This window comes from Pristiophorus japonicus, chromosome 14 (assembly GCF_044704955.1).
Source record: "Pristiophorus japonicus isolate sPriJap1 chromosome 14, sPriJap1.hap1, whole genome shotgun sequence".
Taxonomy (NCBI): Eukaryota; Metazoa; Chordata; class Chondrichthyes; family Pristiophoridae; genus Pristiophorus; species Pristiophorus japonicus.
The window spans coordinates 146,747,925-146,767,902 of NC_091990.1; the positions used below are offsets into that span (position 1 = coordinate 146,747,925).

At 41.9% G+C, this 19,978-nt stretch overlaps 1 protein-coding gene across 1 annotated transcript in view; it reads right to left on the reverse strand.

The window, feature by feature from the left end:
* Positions 1–19,978, reverse strand: part of cstpp1 (centriolar satellite-associated tubulin polyglutamylase complex regulator 1) — a 431,022-nt gene that overhangs the window by 197,998 nt on the left and 213,046 nt on the right. Inside the window, exon 3 of the mRNA XM_070899677.1 lies at positions 17,273–17,403. Coding sequence (XP_070755778.1) covers positions 17,273–17,403 — 131 coding nt within the window. The remainder of the gene's footprint in view (positions 1–17,272; positions 17,404–19,978) is intronic.

Below are 19,978 nucleotides of genomic sequence, written 5' to 3' on the forward strand. Positions count from 1 at the left end.
ATATTAAAAAATATTTGCTTTACTAAGAGACTGACTAAAGTACACCAATGAAACTAAAACTAAAACAATTATACGTGGATGAATACGTGGCTTGAGAAATGGTGCAGAAGGGAGGGATTCAAATTCCTGGGACATTGGAACCGGTTCTGGGGGAGGTGGACCAGTACAAACCGGACGGTCTGCACCTGGGCAGGATCGGAACCAATGTCCCAGGGGGAGTGTTTGCTAGTGCTGTTGGGGAGGAGTTAAACTAATATGGCAGGGGGATTGGAACCTATGCAGGGAGACAGAGGGAAATAGAAGGGAGGCAAAAGCAAAAGATAGAAAGGTGAATAGTAAAAGTGGAGGGCAGAGAAACCCAAGGCAAAAAGCAAAAAGGGCCACATTACAGCAAGATTCAAAAGGGGCAAAGTGTGTTAAAAAGACAAGCCTGAAGGCTCTGTGCCTCAATGCGAGGAACATTCGGAATAAGGTGGACGAATTAACTGCGCAGATAGCAGTTAACGGATACAATGTGATTGGCATCACGGAGACATAGCTCCAGGATGACCAAGGCTGGGAACTCAACATCCAAGGTATTCAGCATTTAGGAAGGATAGACAGAAAGGAAAGGAGGCAGGGTGGCGTTGCTGGTTAAAGAGGAAATCAATGCAATTGTAAGGAAGGACATTAGCCTTGATGATGTGGAATCGGTATGGGTGGAGCTGCGGAATTCCAAAGGGCAGAAAACGCTAGTGGGAGTTGTGTATAGACCACCAAATAGTAGTAGTGAGGTTGGGGATAGCATCAAACAAGAAATAAGGGATGTGTGCAATAAAGGTACAGCAATAATCATGGGCGACTTTAATCTACGTATTGATTGGGCTAACCTAACTGGTAGCAATGCGGTGGAGGAGGATTTCCTGGAGTGTATGAGGGATGGTTTTCCAGACCAATATGTCGAGGAACCAACCAGGGAGCTGGCCATTCTAGACTGGGTGATGTGTAATGAGAAGGGACTAATTAGCAATCTTGTTGTGCGAGGCCCTTTGGGGAAAAGTGACCATAATATGGTAGAATTCCTTATTAAGATGGAGAGTGACGAAGTTAATTCGGAAACTAGGGTCCTGAACTTAAGGAAAGGTAACTTCAACGGTATGAGGTGTGAATTGGCTAGAATAGACTGGCAAAGGATACTTAAAGGGTTGACGGTGGATAAGCAATGGCAAACATTTAAAGATCACATGGATGAACTTCAACAATTGTACATCCCTGTCTGGAGTAAAAATAAAACTGGGAAGGTGGCTCGACCATGGCTAACAAGGGAAATTAAGGATAGTGTTAAAACCAAGGAAGAGACATATAAATTCGCTAGAAAAAGCAACAAACCTGAGGACAGGGAGAAATTTAGAATTCAACAGAGGACTAAGGGTTTAATTAAGAAGGGGAAAATAGAGTACGAGAGGAAGCTTGCAGGGAATATAAAAACTGACTGCAAAAGCTTCTATAAATATTTGAAGAGAAAAAGATTAGTAAAGACAAACGTAGGTCCCTTGCAGTCGGATTCAGGTGAATTTATAATGGGGAACAAAGAAATGGCAGACCAATTGAACCAATACTTCGGTTCTGTCTTCACAAAGGAAGATACAAATAACCTTCCGAATGTACTAGGGGACAGTAGGTCTAGTGAGAATAAGGAACTGAAAGATATCCTTATTAGGCGGAAATTGTGTTAGGGAAATTGATGGGATTAAAGGCTGATAAATCCCCGGGTACTGATAGTCTGCATCCCAGAGTACTTAAGGAAGTGGCCCTAGAAATAGTGGCTGCATTGGTGATCATTTTCCAACAATCTATCAACTCTGGATCAGTTCCTATGGATTGGAGGGTAGCTAATGTAACGCCACTTTTTAAAAAAGGAGAGAGAAAGCGGGTAATTATAGACCGGTTAGCCTGACATCAGTAGTGGGGAAAATGTTGGAATCAATCATTAAGGATGAAATAGCAGCTCATTTGGAAAGCAGTGACAGGATCGGACCGAGTCAGCATGGATTTATGAAAGGGAAATCATGCTTGACGAATCTTCTGGAATTTTTTGAGGATGTAACTAGCAGAGTGGACAAGGGAGAACCAGTGGATGTGGTATATTTGGACTTTCAAAAGGCTTTTGACAAGGTCCCGCACAAGAGATTGGTGTACAAAATCAAAGCGCATGGTATTGGGGGTAATGTACTGACATGGATAGAGAACTGGTTGGCAGACAGGAAGCAGAGAGTCAGGATAAACAGGTCTTTTTCAGAATGGCAGGCAGTTACTAGTGGGGTGCTGCAGGGCTCAGTGCTGGGACCCCAGCTCTTTACAATATACATTAATGATTTGGATGAAGGAATAGAGTGTAATATCTCCAAGTTTGCAGATGACACTAAACTGGGTGGCGGTGTGAGCTGTGAGGAGGACGCTAAGAGGCTGCAGGGTGACTTGGACAGGTTAGGTGAGTGGGCAAATACATGGCAGATGCAATATAATGTGGATAAATGTGAGGTTATCCATTTTGGGGGCACAAACACGAAGGCAGAATATTATCTGAATGGCGGCAGACTAGAAAAAGGGGAGGTGCAACGAGACCTGGGTGTCATGGTTCATCAGTCACTGAAAGTGGGCACGCAGGTACAGCAGGCGGTAAAGAAGACAAATGATATGTTGGCCTTCATAGCTAGGGGATTTGAATATAGGAGCAGGGAGGTCTTACTGCAGTTGTACAGGGCCTTAGTGAGGCCTCACCTGGAATATTGTGTTCAGTTTTGGTCTCCTAGACTGAGGAAGGACGTTCTTGCTATTGAGGGAGTGCAGCGAAGGTTCACCAGACTGATTCCAGGGATGGCTGGGCTGTCATGTGAGGAGAGACTGGATCAACTGGGCCTTTATTCACTGGCGGTTAGAAGGATGAGAGGGGATCTCATAGAAACATATAAGATTCTGATGGGACTGGACAGGTTAGATGCGGGAAGAATGTTCTTGATGTTGGGGAAGTCCAGAACCAGGGCTCATAGTCTTAGGATAAGGGGTAGGCCATTTAGGACTGAGATGAGGAGAAACTTCTTCACTCAGAGAGTTGTTGACCTGTGGAATTCCCCGCCGCAGAGAGTTGTTGATGCCAGTTCAATGGATATATTCAAGAGGGAGTTAGATATGGTCCCTCTTATGGTTAAGGGGATCAAGGGGTATGGAGAGAAAGCAGGAAAGGGGTACTGAAGGAATGATCAGCCATGTTCTTATTGAATGGCGGTGCAGGCTCGAAGGGTCGAATGGCCTACTCCTGCACCTATTTTCTATGTTTCTCTGTTTCTATACAGAACCATTTACTGAAGTCATTTTCAGTTATTTAAAATCAGGAGGTAGATTAGACACTCTCATTAAAACTGCTTATATTTTTGTGATAAACCCATTTTTGGCTGTATTAATAAAACTGCACCAAGTTACCACTCTTAAATATATCAAGGAATATTTTATTGTGCAAGAAAAAAAAAACAATTACAGTCTAAAACGTTGCCCAATTGCGCTAGTTCATGGAAGATTTTAAGCTTGTGATTGTGCAAATGAGTTTGAGTAGAAACTTGAACCATAGCTTCACTTCGGATAACTAGTGCAATTTTAAGCGAAATTTGCGCCCGAATTGCCAATTGCATTCAAAGCGGAAATCTACACCGAGATCTTCTATCTTCAAGAATTTTTAAGCTCTCCATCTCAGTGAAGGCCTTCACTGCCTTCCCTTAAACAAACCCAGTGCTCTGCAGCCTTCCGGTCTCCAAAAGATTCTCTCTCAGCCTGTGTTCCAGCTTCTATCTTGAATCTCTTTTTATAAACAGGTAGAGATCAAAGGAGTTTTCAACACAATGGTTGCGAGATATTTTTGATTAGCCAGACAAGATAATTGGCCCAGAGTTTGTGGTGGTGATGACGGCGAAACTGTCCTCCCCACCCCCACTCCCCGAAAAAAGTTAAGCCTTGTTGAAAAAGGTGTAATTGGGTATTTAATAGGCGAAGCGTCTGCTGAATAACCATTCTGGACCTGAAAAACGAATTTTATATTTGTGGAATGTCAAATTTTGCCATTATTGTGATTAAGATTTACATGGTTATCAATGTTATTTTTAAAAATGTGTTTGATATTATTATAACTTCTTCCTTAATCCTATGTGTACGCCCTAATCTTTATTTCACACTTCGTAAAAATGTATAAAAAGTAAATTGGAGTCTGTGTATTTTACTTCCGGTTTGCTGTCTGTGAGAATTCTGCAATGTGATTTGCTACTGAGCTAGCTTGATGACATCACTGTTGCTGGAGGTTGCAGATTCGCTTGATTTGGCACCAGATTCAAATAAAAGGTGGGAGAGCTGAAATTAACGCCACAGAGGTCGCTAGGTCTTTGTGGACAGCTTTCTTTGAGTTTATTGCTTCAAGCACCATTGCTTCACCGCCGACCACAAATTCCGGGCCAATTAATTGTTTATTGTTAAGTCTCCATGGAAAATAGCTTCTGTTTAGCCGATTAACCAACTTTCGTTTAGATTTTTTTTTAAACTCGGCAATGTACATTAAAAGTATTTTTTTCCAAATCCTTTCTATTAATCATAATCAAAATGTTTTTTTTTTACACATCACACTACTTAATCCAGGGACATTTCTATTATATGCATTTTTCAGTGTACTCTTGTAATCTTCTTTATAAGAGGTGATTTAGCCTATTGATCTGGTGAGCTAACAACATATGGCTGGTACAGACTACTCTTAATTCAAAGTTGCTTAATTCAAATGATCTGATAATTAATATTTGTTAAACAATAAATTTAAACTTAGCTATATTAATTACATTGTTTAATTCAAATTATTGCACAATTCAGATTTTTTAATCCAAAAAATAACTGAATTATTAGGAGTAGAATGTAGATGCATACATTACAGTACAGGAAATTGTGAAACACTATTTAAAGGAATTTCTATACACTTACAATTGTTTTGTATTGTTTTCAAATTATTGTGATATTAATTATTCAGTAACAGCTTAAGAAGACCTGCAGCTTGTATGAAAAAAACACATATTTTCATATAACAAAGTTGTCAATTTTAATACTGATTTAAGGAGCGTTTATATTACATAGAGCATCAAAACAAGACAAAAACTGCTCCGACTGAATATAATTCAGTTCACTTTGACTAAGAAATAGTACAGATGCTTCCGTGCGGACATCCCTGCCAAAGTCTTCTTTCTGCAGGCACAGCATGTAATCTGCTGCTGAATAGAAATACAGGTTCTTACACGGCACTGCGTGACATTTCTACTCTACTTTAAATTAAAAAATGACAATATCTATTCTCTCTGTTGACTCAAATATGCGAATTTCAAATCACTTAAAATATACAGTACTAAGAAAAACTCCTGAGCGTCTTACCATCATATGGCAACAATAATTTTAACGTCATGTTTTAATTTTACTTTTTTAGATAATGTAGTAAGTTTTTTTTTCCAGCAGTTTGATTGTGCTATTCCATTTGGGATCAGTTAAGGTTAAAAACATTGATAAGGTCTTCAAGAGGGTTTTCGAACACAATTAAGGTCTCCACTACTGAATGATTTTTTATCAGTATAAGAATATATTTGACATGCACATACATGTACTGTAGTGAGAAATTTGATGCAACACATTTTTATTCTTACACGCACATGTAATAAAGAACTTAATTGTACTTTTAACACCGAGAGCTGAGTTTGCAAAAGCATGATGATGTTACACAGCTTGATCTACCATCATTAAAAATCTGTGATGCCTTACCCATACCACTAATACAAAATAACAGGAGTGTAAATTCTTACTGGTGTTTCCACCTGTAACACTGTGGATTTGTTGAGCAGTGAAATCCCGCAAAACTTTCCAGCTATACATTCTGAGACATTCTGATTGCATATGTGCGATCAGGAACTCTTTTATTAAATTACTTTCTTGCATTTCGGTAAAATTTATCTGCTCTGAGCAGCTACTTGTTACTGCAATAGCACCCTTTGCCAAGTAGCAGCAGTAGACTTATGGGATTCTTTAGATAATGAGTGTCTTATTTGTGCGATGCGTCAGAGAAAAGCACAGCTGTTTGCCCACTGGGAAGAATGGAAGATCAACCAGAACAATTAATTTATATGCTCAGTTTTTTTAAAAATGCCATCACAAATTTATTTTTCTGGGCCAGTAACCTTTCCTAATGTCAGGGGAATTCCATACAAGGCAGGGAGTGTGAAAATCACACTGCGGAATTTAGCGCACCCAGACAAAAAATAAACGTCAGCCTGGGATGGATTGTTGCATGAGGTAGCCCTTAATGTCCATCACGGACAGTGGAAATACTCCTCTTATAGTGGTGCCGCATGCTACCAGAGTGACTAGTGCCACCTCATTTATATTACGGTGCTACCAAATTCCAGGCTTTCACGATAGCAGTGCTGTAAATGGCCCAGTTTGTGGTTCAAAAAGTTTCAGCTGATTTTGAAGGCAAGATTAACATTTTTTTTGGTCAATTACTGTGAGAACATAATACAGTAATTATTAAATAATCCCAGTACTACAAAAATAACACATCCAAATCAATTTTCTTACACAAATTTCTGAATGTCAATCACAAGCTTTGTGGTTTGGCATTATCATAAAAAAAACTGAAAAACATGCAATATGACTGAGTTTTACATAATCACACATTGGAACATTGTGCAATTGTAATACAGGTTGAGCATCCGAAATCCGGAGTTCCAAAATTCGGAATGTTCCGGAATCCGGGCCGATCCATGCCGGGGTCGTCCAGAATCCGGAAAATGTTCCAAAATCCAGACCCACCACCAGACTTCCCCACTCGGCCACCGCTTGGACCTCTCCCCCGCTCAGACTTCTCCTCTGCTGCCCAGACTGTCCCCCCACCCACCTCAGCCGATGCCCGAACTCCCCCACCCCCCTTACCTTGCCCGCCGCCCAGACTCCCCCCTTACCTTGCCCACTGGCTGGACTGCCCCCCCTTACCTCAGCCACTACCCGGCTGCGCTCTCTTATTTCGGCTGCCGCCTGGATACCCCTCCCCCTCCAAACCTAACCTTGGGGCACCGCCCGGACCCCCCCCTTTACCTCGGCCGCCGCCCTGACTCACCCCCTAACCTCGGCCATCACCCAGACCCCACCCCCCTTAACTCGGCCGCCGGTTGGACCCCATCCCCCCACCCTTACTTTGGCTGCCACCCAGACCTCCCCCCGCCCCCCGCCCCGCTGCTCACCACCCCTTCTTACCTCGGACCCGGCGTTTCCGGATTCGGGATGTTGGAAAGTAGTTCTGAAATCCAGAAATACCCGAAAGCTGAAGGTTTCCGGATTTCGGACGCTCTACCTGTATCACTATCAACTTCAAGTTTGAAACGAGGACACACATTGTTGGCAAATTGACACAAGAGTGTCTCTGTAAGAATCAGGGCTTTACACTTTTAACTGTCACAGGCATGCAAAATTTAAACTTCACCGAGGTATTGAAGGTCACACAAGCCTTGAACATCAAACACAGCACACAGGCTCCATATGTATTTGCATCTGTTGGCAAAATGCTAACATATGTAACCAGGGGTCACAGTCTAAGGATAAGGGGTAAGCCATTTAGGACCGAGATGAGGAGAAACTTCTTCACCCAGAGAGTGGTGAACCTGTGGAATTCTCTACCACAGAAAGTTGTTGAGGCCAATTCACTAAATATATTCAAAAAGGAGTTAGATGTATTCCTTACTACTAGGGGGATCAAGGGGTATGGCGAGAAAGCAGGAATGGGGTACTGAAGTTGCACGTTCAGCCATGAACTCATTGAATGGCGGTGCAGGCTCGAAGGGCCGAATGGCCTACTCCTGCACCTATTTTCTATGTTTCTATATGTTTGTAAAATAAACTCTAGAGTTTTTTTTTTAAGAGCATATCGATGTCACATGGTAATATAAAAAAATCCAAATGTGCATCTACATGTCAGACTTGCTAATCTCCCAGTTATGCAATTTTGCACATCCTAATCACTAATTGTGAGATAAACAGGCCCTTTACAGCCTTCTGGACTCAACATCGAGTTCAACATTTCCAGACCATAATCTCTGTCCCTTTTGTTTTCTATAGGGCAGCTGTTGATGATTCTGCCATTCTCATTTACACCTCTTTTAGACTCATCTTTTGTTTCTTTACTTGTCCCATTGCCATCTCCTTTTGCCTTGCATCATCATCCCTTTAATCATCATTTAATCACTCCTGCCTTCCATCCTATCACAGACCACCCCTTTTGTTCTTTCCTCCCCTCCCCCCTTTTCACTGTCCCTGCACTTGCTTAAATGTTGCATCTCTAACTTTTTCCAGTTCTGAGGAAAGGTCATCGACCTGAAACATTAACTCTGTTTCTCTCTCAAGTATTTGCAGCGTTTTCTGTTTTTATTTGTGATATAAATTGTGTTTTGACAATTTAAAGTGAAGACTTATTTACAATATAAATCTGCACTCTATTATGTTACTCAGCCTATTATGGTCATATAGCCATGAGATGTATACTTTGCTGCATTTCCTCTAATTCTGTCCTAAAGTGAGGGGATTCAAGAAGGATTAAAACTCACTCTTATAGATTTTAATGGCCCGCATTTTGCGAGCAGCAGCGAACAAACGGCACTTGCTGTTCATTGTGCTTACAGCTGCCCACAGACTTTTCGTGGGCTTTTGCGTGGCAACTTATGGTCTTCGGGAGCCCAATACAGCGTGGCGGTTCTACAGGGGCTCTGGGACCTATGAGAACAGTCCAAGCAGCAGCGTGTCTCTTCAACCAATCTGATTGAAGAATCCTTACTGAGACAGGCAGAGTCTATTCCAGAAAATGTAAGTTAGAATATTTAATTTAATGGGTCAAAAATTGCGATTGGAGGCTTCCAGCCAAAATATTTTTACGTAAGTACCTGGTGCTTCCAGAGGAATGAACACTTCCAGTCCGAGGCCTAGGCGCAGCCCAGCGCAGAGGCCTACGTATCCCAGGAACATAAGCGCAATCTGGGATCACGTGGGCCTGGACCACCAATCACAATGTAATATTCTCATTGATAATAATGGAGAGTTCTGTTTGTATGAGCTCCTATTACTATGAAAGAGAATACCCCCAAAAATACACAACACAATAAATAAAAAAAACACCTCACATGTTTAAAATTGATTGAAATTTAATTAAATTAAATGTTTTAGGAAAAAAATTATTTTTTTAAAAATGTTTTATTAGGGTAATGTTTCCTACATTACAACAGTGACTACACTTCAAAAATACTTCTTTGGCTGTAAAGCGCTTTGAGACATCCGGTGGTCATGAAAGATGCTATATAAATGCAAGTCTTTCTTTTCTTTATTAAAAATAAACTTACCTTAATGGGCAGGGTTTTTTTATATAAAAATTTGTGGTAAAATGCAATTTTTCTATCTTTTAAAACTCTCACAGACTTAAGAGTTTTAAGGACATTCGCTGGGCAAGAGTTGGGAAAATAGCCCAATTTCTGCCCGCGGCTGCCATTTACTTTCATATATGTTGGATCTGTCAAAAGCCATTTTGACAGTTCACAAGTGCCGGATTTCGGTGCATGCGCTTTGCGCACCTAAACCTGGAAATTGCGGGGCCTCTTCGGGCGTGTGCGCACATTGTACGTACCCAGAGAGGCCGCAATTTCAGGGTCAATATAAAATCATGTGCAGAAAGTGAAATAAAGAGAGGGAAAGAAATATGGGATTCAGAGAGATAGATAAAAGAAACAGAAAGTAAAAGGAAACAATAGCAATTTGTAAATCTCCAACAATAATTAAAATCTGAAGGAATGAGACTCATACCTCATGCCCTTCATTTGTTTATATGCCGAATCTCTCGGCGAGGCATTGGTGTAGTGAAGCTTGCTCCGACCGCTTCATTCATTTTGTGCCAATTTTGCTTAAAATTCGATGAACAAAATCTGTGTGCTAATAAAAGTTGTCTGAACCCTCTTGCCCATTCTCTTGAAGATTCATAACATTTCTCAACAAGGACTGGTCAACAGTGTGTTGCCATCTCCGCTAGATTACATGTTAACTATGAATGGGGAAAAATAAATACAATTTCTATCTATCACTTGGATATTTTGGCTCAGGCTATCATGTTCATTGAAAGATCTCAACCACCGACCACCTCAACTTTAAATACAGCTTTAAGCTTGTGGAGGAGCAGGGCAACTCGGACAGCAACTTCCTGATTTCCACTTTTAACTGCGCATGTGCAGACATTGGAAGTCGCTGTCTGACTTACTCTCTAATAATGGTGAGCGCTGATAGCCTGATATATATAACAGAAGGGGATAATGGCGACCAACCTTAGAACTATACTGCCATAAATGCCCATCAGTCAGGCAAACTCCATAATCAAGGCCAGTAGCTCCTGTTCTACAAATGTAGTTAAATCATCTTCATGAAGGGGAAGCACCAGGTTCAGACAACATTTGTTAGCACACAGATATTGTTCATAGAATTGTAAGCAAAAATAGCACAAAATAAATGAAGCAGTGTCTTAACGCTGCTAAATAATGCCTTCAGGAACAGCAAAATTGGTATCGTATAATCATTTTTCAAACTTGTAAAAATGAGTATTAGAAGATGATGATTTTTCCCACAAACGGGCATGAAAATATGAATCTGACCATAAATCAATGTGATTCAATGAATGTTTAATCACACTCATTACTTCTATATTAGTTTGTTCCAATCAGACAACTGCGTATACTTAGGAGCAACATCCAGTTGCATCCCAAGCAAATGAAATATTAAGTAGCTAATGCCATAAATTAACTTGCTTTTCATCAAATCATTACCTGATTCTGGACTCCCCTTCCTAAACCTCTTCACTTCCCTTTCCTCCTTTAAAAACCTTCTCAAAACCCATCTCTTTGACCAAGCCTTGGTCACTCTTTCTAACCCTCCCTTCCTGGCTCAAGATCTGTTTTTGTATGTCCTTTATGTTAAATATGCTATATAAATGCAAGTTGTTGTTGATCCATATGCCAATGCTAAATCAGGTCCATTATTTGTAAGGTCGCATTCATTACTTTTTCCATATTGGGAATGGAGTTTTATATTGAGCTTTACACTTTACAAACTGAGTGAACAGAACTTTGTGCTTATAAATGTTCAATGTGAATATATGGTCTTAATGATTTCCCCCCTTCTCCTTCTCACTCTCTCGCCCACTCCCATGAAGATTCCTAACACTTCTCAACAAAGATTGGTCAACAGTGTGCCGCCATCTCCACTAGATTACATATTAACTATGGACCCAAGTTTCCGCCCTCTGGAAAAATGGCGCATCTCCTTAAGTTACACCGACTTTCTGGAATAAAAAGGGCGCCGAAAACTAACCTTGTGATTCTCCGGTCTCCTCAGGACGTCTTCGTGCTCGGCGTGGCGCAGCAAAGGGGTCGGGGGCGGAGCCAGGTCCCGGCGCTGAGGACAGTGCCGGGACCTCTGCACATGCGCGCTAGAGTGTGCGCGTATGTGCAGTAGCTCCTTGCCCCCGAGGCTGCATGGAAGGGGCCCGACCCTAGCCCTGGCCGAATGGGATCCCCGGGCGAAGATCGGGACTCGGGCCTCCCTCCCGTACAGTTCCCTCCCGCCCCTACCCCACCCTCCCGTTCAGTTCACCCCCCCCTTCCTCCCGTTCAGCCTTCCCCTCCCTCCACCCCCCCTCCCTTTTCTTCTCCCCTGCCCCCGCCATCGACGGGGCCCACGTGCCTGGCATCTCGCTGGGGGCGGGCCCCACCCGAAGTGTCAGCAATGGTGGCCCGGCTCCGGTTCAGCCTCTCCCCACCCACCCCACTCCCTCCCCATTCAGCCTCTCCCCCCACCCCCCCCGTCCCCATTCAGCCTCTCCCCCTCCCCTCCCCATTCAGCCTCTCCCCCCCCCCTCCCCATTCAGCCTCTCCCCCCCCTCCCTCACCATTCAGCCTCTCCCCCCCCCCTCACCATTCAGCCTCTCCCCCCCCTCCCTCACCATTCAGCCTCTCCCCCCTCCCCCCTCACCATTCAGTCTCTCCCCCCCTCCCCATTCAGCCTCTCCCCCCCCTCCCCATTCAGCCTCTACCCCCCCCTCCCCATTCAGCCTCTCCCCCATCCTCCCTCCCCAATCAGCCTCTTCCCACCCCCCCTCCCCAATCAGCCTCTCCCCACCCCCCCTCCCCATTCAGCCTTCCCCCCCCTCCCTCCCTCCCCATCAGCCTCCCCCCCTCCCATTCAGCTTTCCTCCCACTCCCTCCCATTCAGCCTTTCCCCCTCCCTCTTCTTTCTCTCCCCTCCCTCCCCACCCCCCTCCCCCCCCATCGGCGGCGGAGCCCGCCCGCCCGGTATCTCGCTGGGAGCGGGCCCCACCCGAAGTGTCAGCAGCTCAACCCGGCCCGTTCAGCCTCTCCCCCTCTCCTCTCTCCCCCCTCCTCTCTCTCCCTCCCTCCCTCCTCCTCCTCTCCCTCCCTTCCCCCTCCCTCCTCCCTCTCCTCTCCCTCCCTCCCGCCCTCCCCTCCTCTCCCGCCTTCCCCTCCCTCGCTGTCAGAAACACAGACACTGACAGAGACAGAGAGAGAGAGAGAGACACTGGAGGGCCCCGTCCCAGCACGCTATTGGAGGGCTCCCGGTGCTGCAGTAGGTGAGTAGAAACTTAATTTTAAATCGATTGATTGATTTTTAAAATTATTTTTTTTATTTTTTTGATTGATTTATTGGTTGATTTATTGATGATGGCTCTTTATTTGTAAAAGGGAAGTGTTTAATGTTTGTAAACCGCCCTTCCCCCCCCAACATCTCTCGTTCCCTACGCCTGATTTATAAGTGTAGGCAAGGTTTTTCTGAGCGTACAAAAATCTACACTTACTCCATTCTAAGTTAGTTTGGAGTAAGTATGCGCTGCCTAAACTTGCAAAACAGGTGTAAGTGGCTGGACCCCCCCCCCCCCTTTTGAAAAGAAAAATCTGTTCGAAAATGAAACTATTCTAACTCACTAGAACTGGAGCAAACTAAATGCCGAGAATTGCAATTTCTAAGATGCTCCATTCTAAACTAGTTGCTCCAAAAAAATAGGAGCAACTCAGGCCAAAACTTGAGCCCTATGAGTGGGGAAAAATAAATAAAATTTCTATCTATCGCTTGGATGTTTTGGCTCAGGGTTATCATGTTCAGAGAAAGATTTCAACCACCGATCACCTCAACTTCAAATACAGCTTAACTCCTGCACAAATGATATAGCTGTTCTAAACTTTTAACTTACCTAAGTGAATTAATGCACCATCAGCTTTAAAAGCTGTCCTTATCATTTGACATGTGAATAGAGTACAGCTGAATGTAGTTACAACAGTCTAGGAAGACGTCAAATGTATGGAATTCTGAAAAATGATTTTGCATTTTAGAGTTCAGCTTAATGTGATTAATTCTGTGTCTTTAATTAAAGCTTCTTGGAATCACCCTTTGAATCAGTGAAGACCAATGAGTGCCTGTTTACCATAGCAAAATATGGAGTATTCACCACTTTGAAGTAATTGCCAGTGATCTATGCACCTGCATAGGCAGATGCCCATTCCACAGTAAAAGGGTCTTGCATCCTTTTTATGTGCGTCCCCCATCTTCCTACACCTCATCCTTCATCAAAAGATAAACACCACCAAGTAAAAATTAGGGGACACATACTAAGCAAAAACATCATCACATTCTAAAGTCCTATGCTTTTATGCAGCGAGTTATGATGATCTGGAATACACAACCTGAAAAGGTGATGGAAGCAAGTTCAATAGTAACTTTCAAAAAGGAATTAGATATATATTTGAAAAGGAGAAATTTACAGGGGTACGGAGAAATAGCAGGGGAGTGGGACTAATTCGATAGCTCTTTCAAAGAGCCGGCACAGACATGATGGACCGAATGCCCTCTTTCTATGCTGTATGATGCTATGATTTTAAGTCACTTGGAGTAAACAACAAGAGAAAGTAATCCTGGATTTGACAATTCATTAATTAGATAACATCAACAACACAATGTCTATACTTAAAAATACTCTGGGGGAAAAACAAGAAAAGTAACAGGGATGATTGCTGGGCCCAGGTTGAAGAACTCCAAAGACAAATGTGGAAACAGATTATTTTATGAACAGAAAAGAAGGATAAATTGGAACATATTTGGTTAAGATCAGCAAGCATTTCTTGTTCCAAGGCAGGATTTTCAACAATGGTGTGCATGAGCTAAATGGTATGAAAATACAAGGGGCCGTAATTTGCGGACCCTACGGGTACGTACGAAGTGTGCACGCATCTGTAAGGACCACGCAGTTTCCAGGTTTTTGCATATGAAGCGCATGTGCGAAAACCCGGAACTTGCGAACTGTCTGGGAAAAGGGCATTCCCGTGCGGAGAGTTGGGTTACTTGCGCAACTTCTGCCCAGTGAATGCCCGTAAAATTCATATGCCTAGTAAAAGCAGCCTGCTTTTACCGGTGTAAGAGTTTTAAAAACATAAAAATAAAATGTTATCAATCATTTATACATTAAAAACCCTGTGCAATACGGTCAGTTTATTTTTAGCCCCTTTAAAACGTGAAAAAATTAAATTTTTGTTTTCAATATTTAATTAAATGCCATTTAATTAATTTTAAATATGTAATTTTTTTACATTTTCACCAGGTAGGTGGGCATTTTATTTGAGGATCAGAAGCATTTCCCTGGCCGCAAATTGAGGGACAAAGTGTGCAACTTTACAAGTCTACTGTTTACCTCTGTGTGTAATCAAGAAGACTGAACAATTAGAATTATTTTGCTCACACTGTCTTGTCAATTCTGTGCCTCTAGATGTGCAAGGGTTCCAGTTTTCCTTCCATTACTGTTGGGGGAACATCTTGCCTCTGTTGAGTAACCTCCCTGTACAGTCTAGTCAAATCAAGTGCTGGCTATAAATGGAATTGCAGTCATAAACCTGCAGTCTACTCTACTTTAGGTATACTATGCCAATGAACTTCCATAACTATAATTTCCTTAAAGATTATTTTATAAATCTAACTTTAGTTAACTGAACTTTTTCAGATCCCATTCCCATTTGTCAGTGTGAGTTACCTAGGTGCCCTATTTCTGCAACATCTACCCATGTCAGCTGCGGCTCAGTGCGTAGCACACATGCCTTGGAGTCAGAAGGTTGTGGATTCAAGTCTAGGCTGTCACTCCAGTGCAGTACTGAGGGAATGTTGCACTATTGGCGGTGCCGTCTTTCGGATGAGATGTTAAACCGAGGCCCTGTCTGCTCTCTCAAGTGGACGTAAAAGATGCCAAGGCACTATTTTGAAGAAGAGCAGGGGAGGTATCCCCGGTGTCCTGGCCAATATTTATCTCCCTCAATCAACATCACTAAAACAAACTTTCTGATCATTATCACATTGCTGTTTGTGGGAGCTTGCTGTGCGCAAATTGACTGCTGTGCACAAATTGGCTGCTGCGTTTCTCACATTACAACAGTAACTACACTCCAAAAGTACTTCATTTGCTGTAACGCGCTTCAAGACGTCTGGTGGTCGTGAAAGGCGCTATACAAATGCAAGTCTTTCTTTTTATTCTGATTATTTTGTTATAAATTGCCTACTTCCACCTCTGTAACATTACCTGTCTCTGCCTCTGCTCGTCCGCTGCTGAAACCCTCATTCATGCCTTTGTTACCTCTAGACTCGACTATTCCAATGCTTTCCTAGCTGACTTTACCACCTTGCACCCTACATAAACTTAAGCTCTTCCAAAACTATATACTTTTATGTCTTAACTTTGTATAATGTAATTTGCAGTAGATATGTTGCAGAAATAGGGCACCTAAGTAAGTTACGGAACAATTCAATCAAATTAGAATGTGGTATCTGTATTAAAATAGAAATTGATGGGACCGAGGTGTACATTATATTATATTTTGTTAGCTTTTGTATGGATTATTAGGTATTTCACAAGTTACTGAATACTTCAGCATATGTCCACCAACCTGCCTCCCTCATCTCTGAAAAGGTGGCTACTTTGCTTAATGCAATGACTTCCATGCCAAATTTGCATAAAAAATCATAAATATAGAGATGCTGCACTTCCAATATCCTGCACTACTCTACTGAAGTTCAGCCATTGGTGGCCGCGATGTCTAGCTGTCTAGGCAACAAGCTTTCCCTAAATTCCCTCCCTAAACCCCTCTGCTCTCCACATCTCACTCCTCCTTTATGATGCTCCTTAAAACCTACCTCTTTGGCCAAGCTTTTGGTCACCTGTCCTAATATGTGACTCGGTGTCAAATTTCTTTTGGTAGTCGCTCCTTTGAAGAGTCTTGGGACATTTTACTATATTAAAGGTTTTATATATAAATGCAATTTGTTGTTGTTGTTGGAGGTGGTTTGGCAGAATAGCAACTCTGTGCTGGATTTAATTTCACAGATGGAGTTAACACAATGCACAAGATACCAACATACATCATGGGATCACAATACCATGATTGTAACAAGCCTGTTCTATATCCACCTACTGGAGTGAATCCAACTTTCTGGGTCAACAGACTCAACCCAGTAAACACATGTAATGAGTATGCCACAAGGTTATACAAGTGCCAAAAGCTGACTGACCCCATTCCTCCCAAAATGCAGAATTTATATTAGGTTCACATAGGCATAAGATTTAAAAACAAATAAAGACATGCAAGTTTAATTTTCATTCTTAGCCCTAGGAAATTTGATTTTTGTGAGCCTCCCCTGGAGTATTCCTTTAAGCATTATATGAACTGAGCTAGATCAACCCCAAATAGAACTTGATTTGACATTGAATGACAGAGCTAGTATGTTTGCTGAAGGATCTGAAGCATAGGATTTTTTTTTTTTAAACTGGTTCTGGTTCTTGAATAACTGTGACTACATAAGTCTCAAGGATAGAAATATGCAAAAAATTCCCAGTATTCCCAGACCATATGTGGGAAATAACAATTAATTTCTTCTAGCTTAAATAGCAGTTTTGAAAAGCATACACACTCTATCCCCAAGATGACAGTTGCCTGAAGCTGCAAATTACCAACATACTGCATGAAATAATTACTTTATGATAGAAGCTAAATAAATTCTGAGTAAAATTTTAAAGTAGAATATCACATTAACTTTTTATTTTCGTAAATAGCGCAGAAATGTCACCAACCTTCTTAAAGGATCACTAAGAATGACTTACCTCCGTTCTTGCCTATCTGTCGAAAGCACCGCCAGAACATTCGTATAAATGAAGCTCTATTGTAAGGGGTAGCTTTAACGAAGCTGAACTCACGGAACAAAATGTGACTTCCGTGTTGGACACTGTTAAAACTAAACAGAAAAGAAACAACATTAACTATGGTTCACACTTACAAACACTGAACAATTCCATTCATTGCTGAGATTGAATGGGATAACAGCTAATCAAACAGTATGAACTGAGGGAAAGGTTTTAACTTGTAGAGATATTACAAAATATATTACAATATATAAACCTCATTTTCCCCTATGGTATGCAGTTCTGGGCATCCAGTGAAAGGAAGGATCCTAGAGACATGAAAAGTGTACAGAGATAATTCACTGGAATGATTCCAGGAATGAGAGGTTATCGTTATGAGGAAAGACTCATAAAATGTGACTTTGTTCACTGGAAAACAAAAGGTTAACGGGGCATTTAAATAAGTTTTCCAAATTCCGAAAGGTTTAAACAAAGTGAAACAGTTACATTGTTTGCACTGGTTTGCGAATCAATAACAAGAGGGCTTAGAATCAGGATTATCGCGAGAAGAGAGAAGGGGGTAGTTAGAAGAATTGTTTTCACTTTATTATTAGAATATGGAATGCTTTACTACAGTGGTTACTGAGGCACAGACTATCATACATTAAAAAGGAATTGAGGTAAGTATTTGAAAACGAAGAATATAAAAGGATACCAGGAGAGAGAAATTGGATTAGAGTAGATAACTTCAGCTGAAGAGCTAGCACCAGGATTAGTTTATGATTGGCTAACTGACCCCTCCTGCGTTGTGACTTCTATTTAAGAAAATATAACTGGTGTAAAACAGATAGTACAACAAAAAGATTCAGTAATAGTTAATTTAAAAAAATATATCTCTCTACTTCCCCGACTGAGTTGATGACTGAAACTGGGAAATGATTCCACAATTGCAGACAGTCATCTGATACCTCACTGAAATGATGGGGGAGAGGCCATCAAAGCTGAGCTCAATATGGTCCCCATTAAATGTCCAAATTAAGCCAATCATCCCTTTTCGTTCTAATCTCTCCTGTCTTCCACCTTATCACAGACCTTCCCCTTTTGTTCTTTCTTCCCTTCTCCCTTTCAGTGCTTGTTAAAAATGTGTTCTTTCTGAACGCACTCCAGTTCTGACGAAGGGTTGTTGACCCGAAGCGTTAACTCTGCTTTCTCTTCACAGATGCTGCCTGATCCGCTGGGATTTCCAGCATTTTCTGTTTCTACACCTGCTACTTGTCACATGCCTCAGCACCCCATCATGCAATACAGTTACCCACCAAAAAAATCAGGGGAGCTGGATGGCAAATAATAACGGGTTCAAACTTTGAGCTATACTACACTTAAAAGAAAATCTGTTTCAGTCACATAAATAGTTCAATATTTTTATTGGCATCTTTTATTCCCGAATTACAATATGGTAAGACAATAAAACCAGGGTATATTCTGCTATCTGAGCGATTCAGTGTTTTGTGATAAATTATATTGAATTGCAATTGTTTTCACATGGGGCAATCTTTCATCAACGCGCCAGTGCTAACAATTCAAAATATTAACACGCACAAAAATGTTTTCTTTCGAAGTCAAGACGATACATTAAATAAGTGAGAAAAAACTTCAAAAAGCTCTGTTCACAACCTGCAATCGTGCTCAAGAGCCAACAATATCTGAGATTTATATACTTGTAACATTATTCTGGTAGTAAAGAGGTGCCAAGCTCATATTTCTATTTATTTGTCAGTCTAAATCATGTTTAGAGTAAAAATCAACACCATAGCTTACAAATTATTCCCTTAAAAACTGACCTTTAAAAGAATATCTCATCATTGCTTCTAATATTTATATTTTGCTATCAAAACACGATTTAGTATGATTATCATCATAGGGAGTCCCTCGAAGCGAGGATGACTTGCTTCCACGCCAAAAAGGGATGAGTTCACAGGTATTTCAATGAAGGACCTAATATTCCAGGTCCCAAACTACATGTTAAAGGGTGGAAGATGCCTTTGGGTGGATTTTTTTAACGTGTGGTGGCCGTTGCACACCAGCCACCACACGGGCTTGACAGAGCTAGGTCTTGGTCCAGTGGCAAGGATTAATCAAGACAACTGGAGACCAGCTCTGCTGCACGGACCTAGTGCGCACACATATCGCAATGTGGGCTAGCCCGTGCTGCCCCTGGGCACCTCGCCTCTCCTGAGCCCCGAACTCACGCCTCTCCTACACTAAACGATAAAAAATAAACCTCCAGCCCTTCCCCACACAAATTGAGGAACCCAATACAAAAAAAACAAACAAAAAAATATTTTTCCTCTACAAACAAGCCCCCACCCGCACAGTCAAAAACCAGACCCACCCCAGAATAATATGGAATCTTCTAAACGGAACTGATCGGAATCACAAAATAACAGTAACACAGACCGCAGGGACTCACGGAGACCCAGCCCAAACTGTGGGCCATCTCAATCACAACAAGTAGATACAAACAGGGGATGGGCAAAAACCTGATAACCCCGCTTTAAATGTAGGCAGTTTGAAGTACTATGGACGAACACTATCCCGAACTATGACCACAGGGAGTCACGGGCCCATAACTCTAACCACTGGGCGACTAAATACCGACAACCGAGCGGGGACGGGGAATGGACCAAA